Source organism: Ceratotherium simum, chromosome 17 (genome assembly GCF_057802395.1).
Source record: "Ceratotherium simum simum isolate JZ-2026a chromosome 17, ASM5780239v1, whole genome shotgun sequence".
In the NCBI taxonomy this organism is placed as follows: Eukaryota; Metazoa; Chordata; class Mammalia; order Perissodactyla; family Rhinocerotidae; genus Ceratotherium; species Ceratotherium simum.
The window spans coordinates 30,311,357-30,333,008 of record NC_141916.1 but is presented as its reverse complement, the minus strand read 5'-3'; the positions used below and the strand labels follow the sequence as shown (position 1 = coordinate 30,333,008).

The 21,652-nt window shown below is 37.0% G+C and overlaps 1 protein-coding gene across 1 annotated transcript in view; it reads right to left on the bottom strand.

Moving 5' to 3' along the window:
• The window catches only part of PKP2 (plakophilin 2), an 81,666-nt gene that overhangs the window by 35,112 nt on the left and 24,902 nt on the right, over positions 1-21,652 (bottom strand). The window contains exon 5 of the mRNA XM_014795885.2: positions 6,025-6,232. Coding sequence (XP_014651371.2) covers positions 6,025-6,232 — 208 coding nt within the window. The remainder of the gene's footprint in view (positions 1-6,024; positions 6,233-21,652) is intronic.

Below are 21,652 nucleotides of genomic sequence, written 5' to 3'. Positions count from 1 at the left end.
TACACATACAAAATCAATAAATGATCAATTACAAATTGGGAAAATATGTATGACAATATGAGACAAAGGGGTAATACCCTTAATATACAGAGTTCTTATAAATCTTTAAAAATCAGTTACTAGTAGAAAAATTAACCCCAAATTAAAAGATATTAGATTCTAATACACATAGGCATGCATGTTCTCTAGTAACTAAAGAAATGCAAATTTAACAGCTAGATATCATTTTCTGTGACTATAAGGAACAAAATTAGAACCAGTGAGTGGAAATTCTAGGGAAGGAGATTTTGGCACACTGAAAGTATAAACTTCTAAGAGAGCTTTGAAGAAAAGAGAGATATCTGCTTGTAAGATCTAGCTCTGTCACTGGAGCCGATAAAAATGAGCTCATCCTTTATCAAAATATTGACAAAGGATTTTATCCCAAAACTAGAGTGTTAGACTAGACTAGCAGTTTTCAAATGAGCCCAGTGGCAAATCACAATCACATATTCCCGGGTCACACCCCAAATTTACTGAGCCAGAATCTCAGGATGGATTCCAGGAATCTGTATTTAAAAAATGACTTCTGGGGCTGGCCCCGGTGGTGTAGTGGTTAAGTTCGTGCACTCCGCTTCGGCACCCTGGGGTTTGTGGGTTTGGATCCTGGGCACGAACCTACACATCACTCATCAAGCCATGCTGTGGCGGCGTCCCACATACAAAATAGAGGAAGACTGACATAGATGTTAGCTCAGTGACAATCTTCCTCAAGCAAAAAGAAGAAGATTGGCAACAGATGTTAGCTCAGGGCCAATCTTCCTCACCAAAAAAAAAAAAAAAAAAAAGACTCCCATTTCTGGCATTGGGAAACTAATAGACTAGATGACTCTGAATGGATGCTCCTTTCAATGATTAGATTTTAGATTCCCTGATATAATATTTAGGGTTTAGGTTTTCATTTGTCTCACCTTTAACTTCTGGTCAATTTATTCATAGGACCTAAATTTCTTTTATTATAGTTTTTTGTTGCATCTGGTCTGCCTACAATTTTCTATCCCTAAGCTCTCATTCTAGCCAAAAAGAAAAGGAACTGGACTCTGATAAGGGATATACTTTGAATAATTAGCGATTATAAGAGAGATAATGATAACTTCATTATCCAGAAATTCATTGCCAACTGTGATATTTGCAAAAAATAGCTAACTAGTAAAGGGCTCTTATAGCTATTAAAACCCATGTTTTATTAATATTGCCTTCCAGTACTGGAAATATAGTTATTTAACTAAGTCTGCATGACACTTAAGTAGGAAAGCTTGCAAATTTTATGATTAAATGAATCCCTATCTTCAGTACAGAAGAAGGAGAAGGAGAACTGGTTCTTTTCAATCTTGATTTTCAAAATGATCACAGAACAGCAGGAATAGTTTTTTACAACATGCATTGCATGGATATACGCCTCCTTTCATCTAAGTTTTGTACATCTTACCTGGAATATCACACAATCACAAAGGCTATTTATTCCAAGTTATATATAAAGCCAAGGTTATCTTGTCGCACATTACACATGCAGAATAATATACAATTACGTTTGAAAGGTGTATAATGAACATTTTATAGTAAAATGGTTTTGATATTTTACTATCAAATTAATTACTAGTAGAAAAATTACCCAATTAAATTAATGAACAGCAAACCAATTAAATATTTCCGTAAAATATGCAGAGGTCAATATGCATGTCCAACAAATTTCATTGACAATCATCCCCTAACTCTTCCTTATTCAATATGCAGAAGAGGGACAAGAAGCCCCTGCTTCCTTCTTACCATGACCTGTCCGTTTTAACCCACCGCAGAGCCCTACTCAGTCCAGCAAGTGATCATTACTCAGTGACCTTGAAGATGAACCTGAGACTAGTACGCACTGTTCTCATTTCAAATAAAGTACACTACCACGCTCACTTGGTGTTGGAGGTGGAACTATCTCATGGGGAGGAAAGTCTTTGATTCTGAAGTATTTTCACCAAAAGAGGGAAGAGCTTCCCTCCTAGGCTGGTACTGAAAATGCCAGAAAGGTCAGTGAGTTGACATTCTTTTCCGGGGAACAAAACTCTGGTGCTGAACTTCTTATGCATATATAGAAACAGATGGTTCATTTTTTTATATCTTGGCCAGAAAAATCAGAGTCTTATCTGAAAACACACCTTATTTTTTTATTTGTGTGTAATCTAAATATTCCCAGGCCACAAGTCTCTGTTTTATATTGAGTCAGACATCCACAGTGGTTGAGAAACTTACATGAGCACCACAGTTGTTATTGCAATAAACATCTAAGGGTGGCAACTTAATATTAAAGGATGCAGAGGTAGTTCAGAGAAGCACCTTCCGTCAAAACTCTGCTGAGGGGATAGGGAGACTGAGAGTAAAGTATGGAAGGATGGCATTTGAAAATGCTTCAGAGAAATTATATTTGAGACAGCTATTGAAGGATGAGAGGGTTCACCAGGTGATCTAGGTGTGGAAAAGGATTCAGCCCAAAACAACAGCAGAGACAAAGATATCAAGAGAGAAAAGAGACATGGACCAGACCAGCAAATCCTTTAGGATTTCAGAACCTGGGCTGGAAGGGTATGAGAAGAGACTCTGCTGCCAGTGGTCACCAGGCTCACATCATAAACTCTTTGTGTGGCATGCTACAGAGTACAGAGTTTATCTTACAGGTAATGGGGAGCATAATGGGACAATATTTTAATTTTAGAAAGAAATTACTAGAAGCAGAGTGGTAGATAGATTGAGAATGTGCAATATTGAATCACAGAGGCCTGGTGTGAGGCTAGTACAAGTGCAGACCAGAGAGACGAAGAGGGCTTCCTCCAACGCAGTAGTAAGAGGAGAGAGAGGAAGGGTTAAGGAGGAGCGAGGGAGAGCTCTCTCATCCGAGAGTCTCAAAGACAAAACCCTTCCCACAGAAGAGTAAACATGAGTCCCCCTCTGCCCCCAAGGCAGAAGGTGAGAGCCATTTTGATATAGCAAAACACTGATATAAAACTGGGTTCAAATCCAGGCTTTGTTCTTTACTAGCTGTGTAACCTTGGTCAATTTACTTAACTCCCCTGAGCCTCACACTGATCACATGTAAATCATCAATAATGCCTTACAGAGCTGTCAGGAGGAACAGAGATGAAAAATGGAAAGTCCTAGCTTAGTAACTAGCATGTAATAAGGGCTCAATAAAAAGATGTTTATGGGTCCGGCCCCATGGCTTGGCAGTTAAGTGCACGTGCTTCGCTGCTGGCAGCCCGGGTTCGGATCCCGGGTGCGCACCGATGCGCCGCTTCTCCAGCCATGCTGGGGCCGCGTCCCACATACAGCAACTGGAGGGCTGTGCAGCTATGACATGCAACTGTCTACTGGGGCTTTGGGGGAAAAAAATAAATAAATAAAAATTTAAAAAAAAAAGATGTTTATGAAATAGACAAGAAAAGATTCACATATATGGTTCCTTGCTTTGTGTTTCTAAACAAATATATAAACACGTTGATATTAAGTCAACAATTTAATTCTGAGGCCCAGAAAGCACTTATTTAGTTTGTCTACTAATAGAGCTAAAGGAAGTTACTTAGAAGGATTTGTAACAAACATTCAAGGGTCAACTGAATTCAGTTAACACGTAATAAAACACCCTCTGCTAGGGATGTTTGGCTTATACCAGAAATCTTGGGAATTGCACAATCAACCTCCATTTATCAGCTCTGTAGGTTATCTAAGGTTGACTGAATGGTTTCTATGGCATCAATACCACAGAATGTTCTCTGACCTCAGTTTCCTTTTGCCTACACAAAAGAAGAGGAAGCATGGTTCGATGGATTGTTTCCTTGAAACACATGCACACGTCCTCCCAAGCTTTCTAGCTACTATGCACCCCAACCTCAATCACTCTACTATCCGAGCTTCCTCTAAACCACCAGCAGCTTCTTTCTGCTGCTTTGCTTTGCTAGTGATGTTCACTTTGCTGAGAATAAATTTCATTCTCCTTCAAAACACCAGTCCAAAGGCTGTCCCTCTTTTTGTTTTTGGTGAGGAAGATTGTCCCTGAGCTAACATCTGTGACAATCTTCCTCTATTTTGGATGTGGGATGCCACCTCATGGGTTGATGAGTGATGTGTAGGTCCATACCTGGGATCCGATCCTGTGAACCCTGGGCCACCGAAGCGGAGCATGTGAACTTAACCACTACACCACCGGGCCGGCCCCCTAAGCCTGTTCCTCTTTTAATGGCTGCAATGAAACATATCTCCTCTATGAAGTCTTTTTTTTCACTGTAAAACAGGGTAATCTATTTGATTCTCTCTTGTGGTTGTCATTACTATATTTAATGAAGAAAATGTTAGGTTCTAAATGTGATGTTTGGTCTTTTTTTTTAATGTCAACCATCATGTAATCATTCATGTTTTGGTAGATGGAAAATAAAATCCACAATCTCTCTAGACTGTGATTCTCACTGCCTGGCACTTGACAGCTGCCCTGTAAATTTTGACTGAATGAACGAGTGAATGAATGAGTGAAGTCACTCTTAATTTCTGTAGGTATTTTAATAGAAGTCATGGATATGAAAGGAAATCTCTCATGGGACATAATAGCATGCTGGCAGAAGGGTAGCATGGTACAACTGACCACATAATTTTATAAAATTAAAATATTTCAAGATAGAAAAAATGTGATATTTTAAGATATAAATGGGTAGAGAAGATATAATGACAACATTTTTAATAGAAAAAAAGAAAATTATTGTATAATAAAGTACGGATGGCAGAAGTACAAAATATATTCGATCAATTTAGAAAAATATTTATGGAGTACCTCCTTTTTAAATAAGAATACTGTCAACTATTATCATTTAAAAAAACTTTTATATGATATATTAAAAAGGGTTAATTTCTTTGGGCCTTAGTTTCCTCATCTGTAAAACTGAGATTTAATACCCAATTATACCTAAAAATACCCCAAAACCTAAGGTTTTTGTGATAATTAATTTTTTAAATGTATATCCCCTGGAGCATTGAAGATACATAATAAAAGTTTCCCCAAGGCAATGCTGCTGAGGATTGCACTCAGTAATGCTTCTTGCACTGTTTGGAATGTGTCAGCGAGCATCAGCCAAGAGCTGATGGTGAGGGCAGAGAGGGTTGGGCTGGAACATCAATGAACCATTCTCTCCTCTACCATACGCACTATTCATTTAAATAAAACTAGGCCTCCCTTTTCCATGCTTCAAGGATTACTAACTGTTGCTTTATTTCTATCTGATTATTTCATCTTTCCAATTCCCTGGGCAGAAAGGAGATATTTATTGGTTCAAATCAGTATTTGAACAGAAACATGAAAGTAGAGAACTGAAAAACATATTAAGCCACTCTTTTTCTCTTTTTTTGGGAGGGATGGGTGAACTAGGGAGTTGGTATTGAGAGGGATCCAGGTGATGGATGGATTGGGAAATATAGTTTCCGGTATTTTGACCAATTTGACTAAATTGATCTTCTACATTAGGACACTATTTGACTCCCCATTTCACCTTCTTTGTATAGACCCAGCAAGCAGATTGTTGAATAAATAATAAAAATAATTGGGTGTGGTTCTTGTTGGGTTTCTTCAGAATGTTTTGGACACCTGGGACAATACTGAAATCCCACATATTCTCAAACTACAAAGTTGGCTATTTATGAATTTATGCAGAATTTTCATGCAGTGAAGTCTTGTCAAGAAGTTGTTTTAAAGATATTTAGTCAATGGTGCATAGAGTTTCTAATTAAACATATTAAGCAAAAGCTTCAGAATAATTTCTCCTTCAGAAAAAAAGGAATTCAAACTTGACTTGAATCTGGGGACTAAGCCAGGAGGTGACAATGTTCCCTGAAAGCCATCTCTCAGATCACAATGAGCCCATCAATCATTTGTTCCAAGAAAGTTAAGAAAAACAGATGACATAACACATTCGGCAGGGGTGCACTGTGCATCTATGCCCTTTAATATTCAGTAAGCACTACCTGTTATTTGCTTTTTAGTCTCCAAGTCTCTTGTTTGCTTTAGAACTTGGAGCAGCCGAGGTACCCCGCTGAGTTCAGCTACCTCCAACTTGTTGTCATTGTCTTCAAATACCAAATTTCTCAAGGCCCCACACACAGCTCGCTGAACATCTTCATTCTGAACTTTTAGGAGCTGGAGAAGCTTGGGGATGCCACGAAGCTGATTAACCTGGGGAAGAAGTGGATGCATAGTTCAGATATTTAATTTTGATGTGGCATTAAAGACATTCAGTGTAATATGAACAGACGAAGTTCACTGATATTGATTATAACTCCCATCAATCAACAATTATGCATGGCATAACTCGAAACTCACAGTGTACAATATACCCCTGCTATAAGGCAGTCTCTCTCATCAAGGAGCTTACAATAAATTTGGGAAGTTAAGACTGAAAGCTACGAAAAAAGTGAAGGGGAAAGTTAAGTGATAAAGGATGGATAAGTGATAGCTAAGCGGATAGAAAGAGTTAAGTGATAAAAGCCTTGAGCACAATAAAGATGAAGAGAACTGGGAATCAGAGGAATAATGCAAGTTTTATGGAAGAACACCACATTACATAAGTGTTTTTTCCAGGACAAAACTTTACAGTCAATATTAACTGAACAGAAATCACCTTCATCAACAGTAGAAATAAAAATTCATTTACCATGGCAATTGTAGTAGCAATGCAAACTACCCTAAAGGCAAGCCATTTTTTAATTGAAATATAACTGACATATAACATATTTGTTTAAGGTGTAAAATATAGTAATTTGATATTTGTATATAATGCAAAATGATGACTACAGTAAGTCTAGTTAATATCCATCACCAGAGAGTTACAAAATTTTCTTTCTTGTGATGAGAACATTTAAGATTTACTTTCTTAGCAACTTTCAAAGATACAGTACAGTATTATTAACTATAGCCACTATGCTGTAGATTACATCCCCAGGACTTATTTATTTTATAACTGGAAAAATGCAAGCTATTTTTATGATCAGTTGTTTTGAGTATTTAAAAAGATTTATATAAATTATGGAAACATTTTAGTTTAAGCATATAACATAATGTTACACTTTTTAATGTGCTATTTAAAAAATATTTCTTCTATCCAAGTACACAAGAAAGAGCATGCTGTCCATCAGAGAAAGAGCCAGAACTAGGAATAGAAAAGAAAAATAAATGGTTTAGCTTCTGAAACCTGTGGCTGTTTAAGAAAAGGCCAAATAAAGGCAGTCTGAGCAAGGTGATCTTGCGTTTCAGCCAGCAAATATTACCTGAAGAAATCAAGAGGTGGACACTGGGTTTCTGAAGAGAAAATTTTTTTTTTTTTTTTTGAGGAAGATCAGCCCTGAGCTAACATCCATGCCTCCTCTTTTTGCTGAGGAAGACCGGCTCTGAGCTAACATCTATTGCCAATCCTTCTCCTTTTTTTTTTTCCCCCCCAAAGCCCCAGTGGATAGTTGTATGTCATAGCTGCACATCCTTCTAGTTGCTGTATGTGGGACGTGGCCTCAGCATGGCCGGAGAAGCGGTGCGTCGTGCGCGCCCGGGATCTGAACCTGGAGTGCGCGCACTTAACTGCTAAGCCACGGGGCCGCCTCATGAAGAGAAATGTGAAGTTGCAGACTCAGGGCTTTCTTTCTCCCAGGCTCCCATTAACATCTGATTTTTAAAATTTTAAGTTGGCAAGAGCTTTTGTTAAAGACCTTTTATTTTCACCATCTTAATGCAGACATTTTTTGGAAATAAGTTTTCGTGAATGGGCATGAGTTCCCCTTCCAGATGAAGTGAATCACTTATGAATGGTGCCCTCATTGCACAACTCTTCACACTCAGGGGAGAGCTGCACACCTGGCCCTGTGGCTCATTTTTATATTTTCTAGGTATCACCAAACTCGAGCCTCCCTTTCACAGACGGATAAATGGTATTTAAGACACAGTCTTCCAACCTTACATCCTCCTTTGTTAGGACTGGGGAGAAGACTGGCAAGGCAGGAAATGAAAGTCAAGGTTGTAAAATAATCTAAATAATAAAAATAATAACCATAATAATAATGACCACAATAATAATAATAAAACAAAATAACAATTCCTTCTCCCACTTCTATCATTAGGAGGTGTTGGCATGGTATTAAGAGTTTTATACACATTATCTAATTAACAGTTTGTAAGAACCTTAAGAGGAAAGTACTCTTTTGCTCCCCTTAGGGCTTCACTGGCAGTAATGAGGAGTAATACTTCCACTTACTGGCTCCCTTCAGAGGAGGCACTCGCAGAGCAGGAGACAACTGGGAGACCAGCCACAGCAATTTTGTTGGGCTATGTCTAAAGTCATTCTAATATATTTGTATGACAACATAATGATAAAGATTTCTTAGCTGTCAATTAAATCTGGTCCAACAGATCATCTATTGGATCACTTCATCTATTCCCATTATTACACGTCCTTAAAAGCAGAAAGACACAATTTATTTGAAAACAGCCTGTAACCTACATGTTTCCCTAATTCTGTCAATTTCTCTTTCATAGTTAGGTTTTACGGTGGTTAAATTCATACTCTATAAACTTCATAAATGCCAGCTAGACTAAATCGTCACAGTGGCAGTACAAACAGATACAAAAAGAAGATTCTGTTTGTCCTGAAGGTACATTGGCAGCTTTACAAATATCTTATTACTTAATGTATAATTTATAAGTTGCCGCCTCCAAAATACGACGTGAAGTGGCTTACTGGCTGTACTGCATTTCCAGCTGCGATGATAGCACTCCTGAGCAAGTGGCACGTGGGAGCCTCCACCGCCCTGCCAGGGAGCACGGTCGGCAGGCTTCTGCTAACAGCCTTTTAACCTGTTCCCGTAACCTGTCACCTTTATCCTCTGGGCTTTCAGCACTTGCTCCACCCAGGAAAAGGGACCACAGACACACCAGTGCTCAGATAAAGCTGAAATCCAGCTACAGCTCGACTTACTGTCGAATTTGACTCCCTCGTGTCTGGCACCTATCCCAAATTTAAAAATAGATTTTAGTTGCTTTTATCCATTTTATCAAGCAAATGGATATAAATCGTAACGAATGCAAGCAGTCGCAGACATTCTCCTCATTGCACAGAACTAGAAGGATGTTGGTGATGAATCCTATACACACTAGGACCAGCGTGAAATGTGCTGTTCTTGTCTCTTTAAATTCAGGGCAGCAGCTGGGACCAGAGAGGTTGCATGTGTTTCCCAGTTATACTGAATCCTCAGGGGATTTGTTCCCCCGTTTTGGGGAAAGAAAAAAGAAACAGACTAATATGAATGTCTCAGAACTTCAAAAGAGCTTTCATTTGAGATGATTTCTAAATATATGAAAGGGCAGAATCACATATTAGAATTTTAACTTTCTCTTTGACTCTATTTTGAGTCTCTTCCCCGGGAACTCGAAAATAATTAAACGATGAGGATTTCTGGTGGCAAATAAGCAGAGGGAACAGACCGACTCTGTCAGGGAAAGGGCTCCCTCGTGCCCAGTGTCTCTTCTCTCCCTTGCTTTCCTGTCTCGGATGCTCTGCCCACTCTGCCTGTCTTCTGGCAAAGCCCTACTCAAATGTCACCTCCTCTGTGAAATGTCACTCCCTGTCTCTCCTTTCCCTCTCTTTAGAATTAATCACTCCCTGTAAATTGGTATACCCTTTCAGGAACTTTTGACTATGCGTCAAAAACTTTAAAAATATTCACTTCTAGTAAACTTCGTTAAGAAATTTGAAATGCAGACACAGACTAACACACGATAATAGTAACTACATTATTTATCATAGTGAAAAATAAGAAACCATAAATGTCCAACAATAGGGGAAGACTGGTTAATGATTAACTGTCACATATCCATATATTGAGGTCTCCATGGGAGAGGCAGAGCAATGTTTGAACTGATATTTGATTAGTCAAACAGTTCCCTCGTCAGTCAAATGGGGATTGTGTAAGATTAGCAATTGCATGCTAGGCACACAGCAGTTACTCAACCCATGGTGGCTACCACTATGCCACCATTAAAATGAAGTTTATGAAATAATGTTACGAGAAAATACTCATGATATAATGTTATTGGAAAAAAAACTGAATAAAACATCTATGCATTTCCACTCATAAACACAGACATAAAGAAGGGAATGAGATTAAGGGGTTTACCAAAAATGGTGGGGGTATAAATTATGAAAGGGGCTTGCTAGTTTGTATTGTTTTAAATGACAAGCATATATGTGTACATGCTTTTTAAAATCAAAACAAAAAAACCCCACAAACAAAGCTACATATTCAATTTGATTATAGCTCTGGACTTAACATGCATTAAAAAAATCAGAGAACAAAACCAAATGATAACAATAGTGGGACCATAGGTATTTTTTTTTCTTTCTTAATTTCTTGGATTTCTTATAATGCATTTGTATTAGTTTTATAACAAGATTTTGCAGGACAGTTATGGCTGTCACTGCTTTGGTGATGAGATTTGAAGCAGGCATGGAAATAAAACCGGTTTAAGAAGGGCCTTGCAGATTAAATGAAGGGATTTGTCCCTTATACTGCAGGCAAGCAGGGCAGCTATGGGAAAGGTCTGCCTGGGTGCTGAGAGGAGACTGGACTAGGAGCGGATAAGAACGGAGGCAGGGAGATTAATTAGAAGGGAGCTGGATTAACAGAGATGATGATGACAGGGATCAGCAGAGTAGCACTGAGTAGGGAAAGAAAGATGTGGATAGATACAAGACACTTTTAGGAGTAGCATTAACAGGACTTGAAGACTATGTGAAATGAGAGGGAAGGAAAAAAGAAAGTTCCAAGTCTCTGTTCAAGTTTTGGTGTCAAACTACCTGGGTGAACTACCACTCACTTACAGAGGAAATAATATGCTCTGAGTTATCATTTTGTGCAGGCGTACCATTATCTGATTGCAATCTCACAACGACTCTTTGTAGTATGGCTATTGTTTCCACTTTATAGGTAGGAAAGCTGAGGTTTGGAGAGGTAAAATATCTTGCCCAAGGTCACCCAGGTAATTAGGGAGCTAGGATTCAAACTCCTGAGAGTCAATGCTCAAACCACCAAGTGTCCTGCCCCCCAACCCAGCAGAAAGAACAAGTAGAGAAGGCGGGTCGGATAGTAGAGAAAGAAAAGCAAAAGCAGATAATGAGTTCGTTTTTGGGTAAACTGTTGTTGAGTTCAGTGGAACGTCTAGGAGATAGATGGCCATGTGATTTGGAATCCAGGGGACAGACATAGGCTGGAGACGCTGTAAGTCATCAGCCTCCAGATCATACATTAACGGAAGCTATGGGAGTGGATAAGGCAGGTCAGGAGATGGGGTTGAATAGGGAAAGTCCCAGGAAAGCATCTAAGCAACATGAATATTTAAGGGACAAGTTGAGGATAAATTTTTCACAGAGGAAACCTGAAGGAGCTAGAGAGATGGAAAAAGAACCAGGAGACTCTGGTCCAAAAGAAGAAAATTTCAAAAAGGAGCAAGGGATCGACAAGGTTAAATGCTGAGTGTCCTAATAAAACAAAAACAAGGATTGAAGAGTTGCCACTGGTTTTAAAAGCTTATGATTTAAAATTTTGATCTTTATATCCAAATTGTAATTATTTTAATACATACATTAAAAAACTATAGCACCATGCATAATATTAGCAGGATTTTGTTAATGTTCTTAGGTTATAATATCACAATTCTTACATTTTCTATCAAGAATATGTTTTTAGGTTTCAATATAGTTTTCATGTTTCATTATTCTCAAAACCAGTCTTTGTTCTAGCTTTATCAACAAATAAGAGCTACGAAGGCAAACACAGCTTCAATTATACGTAAGCAAAATGGTATTTATAATCAAATTAATAACAAAAGGGATAGAGGAAATCTAGCCCAACTTGGGTAGCAAAAGAAAAATTCAAGTAATTCTATATTATAAAATGAAAGCATGCATAATAATGCCCAGTTTTTAAAAATTGGGACTAAAAAAAATTTAAACATTTATCTGATTTAGCCATAAAAGGACTAATTTTTAGGGGCTGGCCTGGTGGCATAGTGGTTAAGTTCACATACTCTGCTTTGGTGGCCCAGGGTTTGCAGGTTCGGATCCCGGGCATGGACCTATGCATCGCTAATCAAGCCATGCTGTGGCAGGAGTCCCATGTACAAAGTAGAGGAAGATGGGCATGGATGTTAGCCCAGGGCCAATCTTCCTCAGCAAAAAGAGGAGGATTGGCAACAGATATTAGCTCAGGGCTAATCTTCCTCACCAAAAAAAAAACCCCCAAAAAAACAAGGACTAATTTTTAGCCAATTCTCTTCATCTATATGTATAAAGAAGGTTTATTACGAGCTAAATGTATTATTTAAAAAAATTCTTACTTATTTTTCCCACGGAAAAAACATAGGCAGAGGGTTAGTGAGAAATACCCAATAATTACATACTTTTAAAACTAAAAATAATCTAGATGTGGGGCTAGGTCTTTTAAAGCAATACCTAAAATACAGGTACCATGAGGAAAAATATTAACAAATTTGATTTCATAAGAATTTTTAAATCCTGTATGATGAAAGATAATAAGCAAAGTGAGAAAACCACTTTCCCACATATGTACCAACGGATTAATGTGCATAATAGGTAAGGAACTCCTACAAATCATTAAGAAGGAGACACATCTTAGTAGAAAAAACAGTCAATGGATTAAAAAAATGACAATTGACTGAAGAAATGCAAGGTCAACAAAATATACCAAAACGTGCTCAACTTCACGAATAGTTAAAAAAATGGAAGTGAAAAAATCAGTGAGAGCTCTTTTGTCTGGCTCTACTTAATTGCTCTGCAGGATTAATCACATTCTCTTTTGCTCTGTGAAACCTCTGATTCCCTGAGCGCCATCAAAGCTTTTAGGTTACTCTATGTTGGCCTTTGCACTCCTATTTCTTCTAGTTTACCAAGAATACCAATACCAAGGTTTGTCAGCTGTACTTGTTGTTATGTAATTTATTTACCTATTCTGAAAATGAATGAAACATAAGTATGTAAAGAGTTCCACCTCTCTGAAAACTAATTTGCATGCTCTGGAAAGACTAGATAAAGAGCTTTAAAAAGCTCTGTAATTAGTTGTGGACAAAACTAATGTTAAAAGACTAAAAAAAAAAGTAAAAATCTAGAAGGATCTGAACTCAGACGAATTAGTGCCATTAAGTTCTCATTTCATTTTAAAGAAACTTAAACTAAAAATGGCAGATGATACATAATGGGCATAGTTAATGTATGAAAGACAATGACAAACTCTGTGTGTGTATAATTTTAAAAAAGATTTTTTCTGCAACTGTTTGATTAACTGACCAACTATTAGTCTTGATTTCAAAAAATTAAAAAATTTCTATTATAATGAGATGGCATATATTTTTGCTTATCAGATTAATAAAAACAAACAAAAAAGAATAATATCCTGTGGGAGTAGTGGTACATGTAAATGGACACTTTGCCACAATGTTGATGGGAGTGTAAATTTCTACAATTTTGGGAGGATTAATTAGGGAGTTATTTATGAAAATTAAAAATGATTCAATAGTAATAAGTACTGGATTTACTTCTGTGGGAGATCAAAATTAGCCACCCTGAAATATATCTCTTTACCTTGATTATTTTCTCTGATGGACATTTGACCTCCCCCACTAACTGCCTAAATAATTTAACATAGAAGGCCTGTTTCAGGAAGGAGTTACTACCATATGATGGCTGTAATATAATGGAAAATAGATGTTACAATAGAAAAGGCACCACAAGCCCATCTTATCAAAAATTCTGTCTCTCCCAGGCCACATTCTCTAGGTGGCCCTGTAAAGAGTTGCCAGACAAACATTTACATTTATAAGGGAAATCTCCATTTGTGAAGGTATCTCCCTCTCTGTACTGGGAAGAGGGGGGATGACCTCATCTCTAGAAACTTATCAGTGTGGAAGGTGAGGCCTTAAATCTACATACTCTTGTTTACTGTGCTTTTCTGGTAATCTCCCACAACTGACTCCCCCCACCCCCAACATCCTCCTTTTTCTTTAGCTGAAGATAGTATTTAAGATGAGAATCTCTGCCATTTTGTTGAGAAACTCAGTTTCCCTGGTTTCTCCTATGTATACATGTTATTAAACTTGGTATTATTTTCTCCTGCTAACTTGTCTTTTAATTATTTGGCCAGCCATAAGAACCTTAAGGGAAAGGGCAGAGGGGGATTGTCCCTCTTCCCCAACACTTCTTTGCCTGGAACAATTTTAAAAACCAGACAAAACATACAATGGTTTCAATAATTGGACATGAGGCAATGATGGATAGCGATCCCTAACAGTTGGAAAACAACCAAGGTGAGCCCTACTGTAGTCTCAGATCATTGCCGTGAGAGAGTTCCCAGGCTATGGGGTGGCGAGGGAAAGCCTAAGTGGAATTAACAAGCAGAGCTGCAGAGACAGAATGCAGAGTCTGAGACGACCAAAGAGGCTAGTGTTTGCAGGGAAGAGTACAGAGAGAAAAGAGCTGCACAGAAAGAGAACTCCTGAGATCTGCAGAGTCCGCCTCTAGCATTCAGTACAGTATCAATTAGCATGTGTGTAGGAGGAAACTGCTTGAGGCCAGGGAAATAACTACCCAAAAGGATTTAAAGGAGCACTCCTCATGCTCACACAGGCCCAGAACAGTGCCTATTCTCACTAGCCAGCCAGAACACCTCTAATTCATGGTGCATTAGGCAGAGTTCTCAGAAGTATCTTGCTTTCAGAAGTAGGGTCTAATTAGTTCTAGAATAAATGCTGCTCTGGCTCCACCTAACAAATCTTAAAAGCAGGATTTAAAAGGATCAAGCTGTTTTCAAGTAACTTAACTGTATCCTAGAATGAAGCTCAAGAATATTTACTGAAATATAAAATTATACGGTGTCCAACAAGGTAAAATTCGTAATACCTGGCATTCAATAAAAATAATTTTCAGCCACGCAAAAAAGAAGAAAAATATGACCCATAATGAGGATAAAAACCAATCCATCAAAACCCACCCAGAATGCACACAGATGTTAGAATTTGCAGACAAGGTCATTCAAGGAGCTATTATAACAGTCTGTCATATGTTCAGACATCTTGAGGAAAGATGAACCATGTTAGGTGGGGACACAGAAGATACAAAAAAGACTTAAATTTAACTTCTAGAGATGAAAACTACAATTTATGAAATATAAAAATACACTGAGATTAATAGCATATTAAACATTGCAGAAGAAAAGATTAGTGAATTTAAAGCATAGCAACTGAACTTATCCAAAACGAAACACACAGAAAAAAAAAAATTAAAAAAGAAAAAGAATACAGTATGGAGGTGCTGTGCGGCAACCATGGGACAAGCAGCCTAATATGCATGTAACTGGAGTTTCCAAAGGAGGGACAGAAAAATATTTGAAGAACTAATGGTTGAAAATTTTCCAATCAAAATCTGATGAAAAATAGAAATCCACAAATTTAAGGTCAATGAACTCTCAAGCACAAGAAACCTATGGAAAACTACACCAAGGCATAGTGTGACCAAACTGCTCAACACCAGTGATAAAGAGAAAATCTTAAAAGCATCTTAGGAGGGTGGCGGGAGACACATTATGTACAGAGGAACAATAAAGATGACAGGAAATTTCTTGTCTGAAACAATGCAGTGAGAAGACAGTGGAGCAACAACTTTCAAGTATTGGAATTAAAACAGTCAACCAGTGATTCTATTGCTAGCGGAAATATCTTTCAAAAGCGAAGACGAAATTCTTTTTTAGACATACAAAACCTGCAATAGTTAATCACCAGGAGACTTGCAGTAGAATAGATGCTACAGAAAATTCTTTAGGCAAAGGGAAATGATAACAGATGACATCTATACAGAGAACTGAAGAGCACTGAACAACTTCGATGAAATGGACAAAGTCTTTCAGAGACACAAACTACCAAAGCTCACTAGGAAGAAATAGATAACCCATATAGCCCCATATCAACTAAAGAAATTGAATTTATAATTAAGAATCTTCTCACAAAGAAACCTCCAGGTCCAAATGGCTTCACTGGTGAATTCTATCAAACATTTAAGGAAGAAATAATACCAATTCCAATCAAACTCTTTCAGAAAATTGAAGAGGAGAGAACACTGCTCTATTTTTTGAGGCTAACACTACCCTCAATCCAAAACCAAAGACGTTACAAGAAAAGAAAACTACCGATCAATATCCTTTATAAATATAGTTGTATAATTTCTTAACAAAACTTTAGCAAATCTAATTCAAAAATATAAAAAGTGCAGTACATCATGACCAAGTGGAGTTTATCCCAGAAATGGGATAACAGTTAAAAATCAATCAAAGTAGCCAAAACTTGGAAGCAACCTAAGTGCCCATCAAGGGACGAATGGATAAAGAATATGTGGTATATATACACAATGGAATACTACTCAGCCATAAGAAACGATGAAATCCAGGCATTTGTGACAACATAGATGGACATTGAGGGTATAATGCAAAGTGAAATAAGTCAGAGGGAGAAGGTCAAATACCATATGATTTCCTTCATTAAGTAGTAGATAATAACAACAATAAACAAACACATAGGGACAGAGATTGGATTGGTGGTTACCAGAGGGGAAGGGGGGAGGGAGGAGGGTGAAAGGGATAATTCGGTACATTGTGTGGTGATGGGTTGTAATTAGTATTTTGGTGGTGAACATGATGTAATCTATGCAGAAATAGAAGTACAATGATGTACACCTGAAATTTTTACAATGTTATAAACCAACGTTACTGCAATAAACAAAAAATTTAAAAAAAATCAATCAAAGTAATTTACTGTATTAGCAAAATTAAAATAAATACCATAGAAATATTTCAATAGATGCATAAAAAATATCTGATAAAATCCAACAGCCATTCCTGAGTAAAAAACAAAACAAAATACAACTCTATTAAATTAGGGATAGCAGGAAAGTTCTTCAACTTGATATGGTGACTTATGAAAAACCTACAACCACAGCTAACATCATACTCAATGGTGAAAAGCTGAAAACTTTTCCTCTAAGATCAGAAACCAGACAAGGAGGCCCACTCTTGCCACTTTTATTCAACATAATATTGGAAGTCTTAGCCGGAACAGTTAGGCAAGAAAAAGAAATAAAAGGCATCCAAATTGGAAAGAAAGAAGTAAAACTGTCACTATTTGCAGATGACATATTATAAATAGAAAACACTGAACACTCCACGAAAAAACTGTTAGAACTAATCAACAAATTCAGTAAAGTTGTAGGATACAAAATCAATATACAAAAATCTGCTGCATTTCTATACACTAATAACAAACTATCAGAAAGAGAAATTAAGAAAATAATCGTTTTTACAATTGCACCAAAAAGAATAAAATATCTAGGAATAAATTTAACTGAGGAGAAAGACATGTACTCCAAAAACTATAAGACATTGATGAAAGAAACTGAAGACACAAATAAATGGAAAGATATTCCATGCTCATGGATTGCAAGAATAGTGTTATAAGGCCCATACCACCCAAAGCAATCTACAGATTCAATACAATCTCTATCCAAATTCCAGTGGTATTTTTCATGGAAATAGAACAAACAATCCTAAAATTTATATGAAACCACAAAAGACCCTGAATAGCCAAAGCAATCTTGAGAAAGAAGAACAAAGCTGGAGGCATCACACTTCCTGATTTCAAACTATACTACAAAGCTATAGTAATCAAAACAGTATGGTATTGGCATAAAAACAGACACATAGATCAATGGAACAGAACAGAGAGCCCAGAAATAAACCCACCTATACACGGTCAATTAATTCATGACAAAGCAGCCAAGAATACACAATGGGGAAAGGGAAGTCTCTTCAATAAATGGTGCTGGGAAAATTAGACAGCCACATGCAAAAGCATGAAACTGGACCACTATTTCACACCATATACAGAAATCAACCCAAAATGGATCAAAGACTTGAACATAAGACCTGAAACCATAAAACTCGTAGAAGAAAGCACAGGCGGTAAGCTCCTTGACATCGGTCTCAGTGATGATTTTTTGGATTTGACCCAAAAGAAAAGGCCACAAAAGTAAAAATAAACAAGTGGGACTACATCAAATTTAAAAGCTTCTGCACAGGCAAAGGAAAACATCAACAAATGAAAAGGCAACCTACTGAATGGGAGAAAATATTTGTAAATCATATATCTGGATAAGGGGTTAATATCAAAACATATAAAGAACTGTACAATTCAATAGCAAAAAAACAAACAAATGATTTTAAAAAATGGGCAGAGGGCCGGCCCCGTGGCTTGGCAGTTAAGTGCGTGCACTCCGCTGTTGGCGGCCCGGGTTCGGGTCCTGGGCACGCACCGACACACTGCTTCTCTGGCCATGCTGAGGCCTCGTCCCACATACAGCAACTAGAAGGATGTGCATCTATGACATACAACTATCTACTGGGGCTTTGGGGGAAAAATAAATAAATTAAAAAAATTTAAAAAAAAAAAATGGGCAGAGGATCTGAATAGAGATTTTTTCCAAAGAAGACATAGAGATGGCCACAGGTACATGAGATGGTGCTCAACATCATTTGGTGCACATGATGGTGCTCAACCATCAGGGAAATCCAAATCAAAACCACCATGAGATACCACCTCACACCTGTTAGAATGGCTATTACCAAAAAGACAACAAATAACAAGTGTTGGTGAGGTATGTGGAGAAAGGGGAACCCTTGTGCACTGTTGGTGGGAACGTAAATTGGTGCAGCCACTATGGAAAACAGTGTGAGGTTCCTCAAAAAATTAAAAATAGAACTACCATGTGATCCAGCAATTTTACTTCTGGGTATTTATCCAAAGGAAACAAAAACACTAACTTGAAATGGTCTATGAACCCCATGTTCATTGCAGCATTATTTACAATAGCCAAGATATGGAAACAACCTAAGTGTACTTTGATGGAAGAATAAATAAGAAAATGTGGTATATACAAACAAGGAAATATTATTCAGCCATAAAAAAGAAGGAAATTCTGCCTTCTACATCAATGTAGATTTATGACAACATGGATGGACCTTGAGGGCATTATGCTAAGTGAAATTAGTCTGACAGAGAAAGACAAATACAGGCATTTGCTGCATAATGATGCTTTGGTCAATGACAGACTGCATAGATGACTGTGGTCTCCTAAGATTAGTACTGTATAGCCTAGGTGTGTAGTAGGCTATACCATCTAGGTTTGAGTAAGTACACTCTGTGATGTTCGTACGACGAAATCACCTAATGACGCACTTCTCAGAACATATCCCCTTCGTTAAGCGAGGCATGACTCTACCATATGATCTCACTTATATGTGGAATCTAAACAAACAAACAAAAAACTGAAATCATAGATACAGAGAACAGACTGGTAGTTGCCAGAGGTGGGGGGGTTGGGGGACGGGTGAAATGGGTGAAGGGGGTCAAAAGGTACAAACTTCCAGATACAAAATAAATAAGTCATGGGGATGTAATGTACAGCATGATGACTATAGTTAATAATACTGTATTGTATAACTCAAAGTTGCCAAGAGAGTAGATCTTAAAAGTTCTCATCACAAGAAAAAAAATTTGTAACTATGCGTAGTGATGGATGCTAACTAGACTTATTGTGGTGATCATTTTGCATTATATCCATATATCATATCATTATGTTGTACACCTGAAACTAATATAATGTTATATGTCAATTATATCTCAATTAAAATAACAAAAAACAAAACAAAAGGCAGAAAAAAATTATGTAAAAGATACTAAAATATAAAACTTTTTCCTTTCTTCCAAAAAAAAAAAAAAAACCCACAAACATCCTCTAGATGAAATCCCTCAAAAAAAAAAAAAAATCCTACAGGTAGCATCATATTTAATAGTGAAAGAAAGACTGATTGCTTACCCCTAAGATCAGGAACAGGACAACATGCCCATTTTCACTGCCCATTTTCACTTCTTTTTAACATTGTACTGGAGGTTCTAGCCAGTACAAAAAAGAAAAAGAAATATAAGTCACCCAGGTTGGGAAGGAAGAAACAAAACTGTCTTTATTCACAGATGGCCTGATCTCCTATGTAGAAAATCTGATGAATCTACAAATATACTACTAGAGCTAATAAGTGAATTTAGTAATATCACAGGATACAAGATCAACAGACAAAAATCAACTATTATTTCTATATACTAGCACTGAACTATCAAAAACTGAAACCAGAGCATCTGTGAAAGCATCTAGAAATATGGTATCTTTACAGATAAATCTAACAAAAGACACGAAAGACCTCTAGAGCAAAACCTACAAAACACTGCTGAGAGAAATTAAAGAAGACCTAAATAAATGGTGAAATATACCATGTTCAGGAGTCAGAAGACTCAATATTATTTAGATGTCAATTCTCCACATACTGATCTACAGATTCAATGCAATCTCAAACAAAATCCCAGCTTTTTTCTTTTATGTAGAAATTGATAAGCTGATTCTAAAATGCAAATGGAACTGCAAAAGACCTCGAATAGCCAAAATAACAACAAAGGACAAATATTACCTAATTTCAAGGCTTAATATAAAACTATAGTAATCAAGACAGTGTGGTATTTGCTTAAAAACAGACAAATAGATCAATGGAATAGAATACATAGTCCAGAAATAGACTCATAAATATGTGATCAATTCCTTTTCAACAAAGGTACAAAAACAATTCAGTATCGAAAAGACGGTCGTTTCAAAAAATGGTGCCTGAACGACTGCATATATATATATTTTTAAAAAAGGAACTTCAATTGATATCTTGCAATATATACAAAAATTAACCTCAAATGGACCACAGCCCAACTATAAAATATAACACTTATAAAACTTCTAGAAGAAAACATAGGAGATTATCTTTGCTGCATTGGAATACAGAAAGATTTCTTGGATATACCATGAAAAGCATGATCCATAAAGGAAAAAATTGACAAATTAGACTCCATCATAATTAAAAACTGCTAAGAGAATGAAAAGACAAAGCACAACCAGAAGAAAATATTTCCAAATCACATATCTGAAAAGACTTACATCCAGAATATATAAAGAACTATCGAAATTCAATAATAAGAAAACAAAAAACCCAAATAAAAAATGGGCAAAAGATTTGAACACACATTTCACCAAAGAAGATATAGAGATGGCAAATAAGCACATGAAAAGTCATTCAACATCATTAGTCATTAGGGAAAAGTAAATTAAAACCACAAGGAAATACCACCACAAACCTATAGGCTAAAATTAAGACTGACCACATATCAAGTGTTAGGATGTGGAGGAACTAGAACTCTCATACATTGGTGATGGGGATATAAAATGGCACAGCTGCTTTGTAAAACAGTTTGGCAGTTTTTTAAAAAGTCAAACATACACCTACCATATCATCCAGGCATTCCACTCCTAGGTATTTACCCAAAAGAAATGAAAACATATGTTTGTACACATATGTTTGTTGCAGCTTTATCTGTAATAGCCAAAACTCACACATCCATCAACAGGTA